This window comes from Salarias fasciatus, chromosome 20 (genome assembly GCF_902148845.1).
Source record: "Salarias fasciatus chromosome 20, fSalaFa1.1, whole genome shotgun sequence".
Taxonomy (NCBI): Eukaryota; Metazoa; Chordata; class Actinopteri; order Blenniiformes; family Blenniidae; genus Salarias; species Salarias fasciatus.
This window is the reverse complement of record NC_043764.1, coordinates 2,639,629-2,642,806: the sequence shown is the minus strand read 5'-3', so window position 1 is coordinate 2,642,806 and position 3,178 is coordinate 2,639,629. Positions and strand designations below refer to the sequence as shown.

Here is a 3,178-nt window from a genome sequence, read left to right as displayed (position 1 = left end):
TTCTTACATTTTTATTGACCGTGATAAAAGAAATATTTAAATCAAACTCCATATATAATACAGTGAAATTTTACAAACTGTACTGATGGATGTGTTATTTCATTGTTTTAACCTCAACTTTCAACTGTATTCATGTCTTTTCATGCTCTGTCACACGCTCCAGTGGTGACAATGCAAATGTCCTTAGTTACTCATGATGAAGAAATCAAACACTGACAACTAAATCATCAAATATGTTACAAGACAGGAAGATTTGCAGCTCCTGGAGAGTCTCTGCTGAAGTCTGTGAATGGCAACGCCCCCCTGCCAACAGCAGGGGGCGACAAAAGCTCACAGAAAGAAGAAAAGAGAAGTGGAGTAGAGTTTTCTTAGCCCTCCTGTCCCATGCCTGTCTCAGCAGGCCTACAGTACTGATGTCGGGGTTGCTGAGCTTCTTTTTCACACTGGTCAGATTAAACACACACACACACACACACACACACACACACACACACACACACAGCCTCCTTGCCGGGTTCGGCTGGAGTACTTGGCAGATTAAATGATTGGATTCAGCAACGTCGACTTCCCCGTCTTCCCACCACCTTGATGAAAAGTTGCTGTTTTTGAATAATAGAAGCGTCTCGGTGGCGTTCGTCACGCCGCCGTTAGTCACGCCGCCGTCCAACCCCGACTGTTCTCATGGTGCGTTTATGATTGACAACATGCAAATCGGCGGCGGCGCCGTCCCTACAGCAGATGTTGGACCGCCCAGAGGCTTCTCCTGGGATTCTGGGAATAGAACGAGTCCAGTCAAGGTCACACTCACACACACACACACAGACACAGACACACACACACACACACACTCACACACACACACACACACACACATACTTGACGAGTTTCAGCCTGTTCTGGGAAGCCTCCTGACTTTCTGAACCAGATGTTTATTAACATCCAGCATCGGAGCACTAATGAGGCACATCCGTCTAAAATAAACCTAAGATGGAGAAATATCGCTCTGAAGAAGATGCTTCACGCTGTTTACGGGCAGCAGATCGTCTCCGCCCACACAGAGAGAGGATTTTATGTTATTACTCGGGATGCACCGATGCCGCTTTTGGAAAGAACGAGTGTCAAACTTTAGTTACTTGATGATTCCAGGTACCGATGTGAATACTTATTAAATATAAATGTAGTCGGTATGCAAATGATAGGCAGACTGCATTGATTTCTAGCATGTAGCATTGCTAGTGTGTGAGTCTTAGCATGTAGCATGTAGCATGCCTGAACTAATGATCATTCTAGCGCTGCTGGTCCGAATGTCTCTGCTGGTTTCGCTGCTGGTGTTGTACCAACTAACTCTTGTCTCCTTGATATTTCAGCAGAACATGAACATAATTTACTTTTCTCTTAATACTAAAGAATCTCCAGACTGCAGGCATTGCTTGAGTCTGATGTTATTGGCAAATGACGCGTCATGATTCTCGCCAGGAACGAGCACTCTGTGCTGTTTCAGACCTGGTACCTGATGCTGGTCTCGGTATCGGTATCGGTATCGGTATCGGTGCATCCTCACTCACGGCTTTAGGTTACTGTACACTGAGGCTGTGAGTGTTATGAGGACTTTCTTTGATTTCACCAGCAGGTGCGAACACTGTATAAAATTGCCCGGAGCAGCTTTAATAATCCAATCTTTGCGATGTATAAAACCACTGGAAAGCACAGCCGGAGTCTCCGGTCAGCAGTTTCTCCCCACAGAGCCGGATTCAGATCCGGATTCAGGCTGGTCGGCACTCCAGCATCTTCTTGAAGGCCTTCCGGAAGCTGTCGTCCAGGAAGGCGTAGAGGAAGGGGTTGAGGCAGGAGTTGGCGTAGCTCAGGCTGGTGATGAAGTAGGAGATCCCGATCAGCAGCGGCGTGGTCGGCAGGTCCGTCGTCAGCGCCACGATGGTGCTGAGGTGGAACGGCGTCCAGCAGAACAAGCAGACGGCCAGAACGATGAACACCATGACCGTCACCTTCTTCTTGGCCTTGTCCAGCGCCTTGGCGTTGCTGTTGAGCCTCATGTTGCGCAGCTTGTAGAGCATCATGGTGTAGAGGATGCAGATGGTGGAGACCGGGATGGCGAAGCCCAGGATGAGCGTGTAGATCCGGCTGGTCTTGAACCACAGGCGCTCCGGCGTGGGGAAGCTGAGCACGCAGCTCTTCCTGCCGTCGCTGGGACTCACGTAGATGCCGGCGAACACGGTGAAGGGCATGACGATGAGGATGACCAGGATCCACACGCACAGCGAGATGATCTTGGCGGCCCGGTAGGTGCGGTACGGCATGCGTTTGGACCGCACCGTGGCCAGGACCACCAGGTAGCGGTCGATGCTCATCACTGTCAGGAAGTAGATGCTGGAGAAGATGTTGTAGTGGTCGATGCTCAGGATAACTTTACACAGGACTTCGCCGAAAGGCCAGTAGTGCAGCAAGTGTTCGGCAATGTTGATGGGCAACACCAGGGTGAACAGGTCGTCCGCGATGGCCAGGTTCAGGATGAACATGTTGGTGACGGTCTTCATTTTGGGGGCTTTGAGGATCACGTAGATGACGGCGGTGTTTCCGGTCAGTCCCACTGCGCAGATGACCGAGTAGATGACCGGCAAGATGACGTACAGGTCGGCGTAGAAGTAGAACTCCGAGGGGGGGGTGCAGTTCAGGCCGGTGCCGTTGCCCTCCGTCAGGGAGTAGAAGTCCACGGAGTCGTTACAGATCGGCAGGGCGCCGCCCGCCATGGACACATTCTCCATGTCGGCAGAAACAGGGAAAGCCACGGAAAACTAGGAGTCTGTGAGCATCTTTACAGAGGGACGCACAATAAAAACGCACATTTCAAGCAACTTTCCTGGTTCAGTCAGTGAGCACAGAGGCTGAAAGGTCCAGCTTCAAGGTGAGAAACGTCTCCATTACACCAGTGGAAGGACGATTCAGATCGACACAAACCAGGAAATCTCACAGGAACCCGCTGAAGTCCACGAATCACCAAGACTGAGCAGATCCAGCAGCTGATTCCCAGTCCTTTACAACAGATGTTACTAGAGAAGGTTTACTCTGACCTCAGAAAATTGAGAAATTAATTTACAAAAATAATAAACTCATCAATAAAATAATAAAATAAAGGATAGCTCAAATCCAGCCAGGTGGATTT

The 3,178-nt window shown here is 49.7% G+C and overlaps 1 protein-coding gene across 1 annotated transcript; it reads right to left on the bottom strand.

Annotated features, from left to right (window-relative positions):
- Nucleotides 1–1,763: 1,763 nt before the first annotated feature.
- Nucleotides 1,764–2,780, bottom strand: LOC115408189 (neuropeptides B/W receptor type 2-like). The gene has a single exon (XM_030118810.1). It carries the CDS (start codon nt 2,778–2,780, stop codon nt 1,764–1,766), a length of 1,017 nt encoding a protein of 338 aa, XP_029974670.1.
- Between the last annotated feature and the right edge of the window lie 398 nt (nt 2,781–3,178).

Bases quoted from the DNA above. Each gene is read 5' to 3' on its own strand.
- LOC115408189 (XM_030118810.1), bottom strand. From the start codon at position 2,780: ATGGAGAATGTGTCCATGGCGGGCGGCGCCCTGCCGATCTGTAACGAC.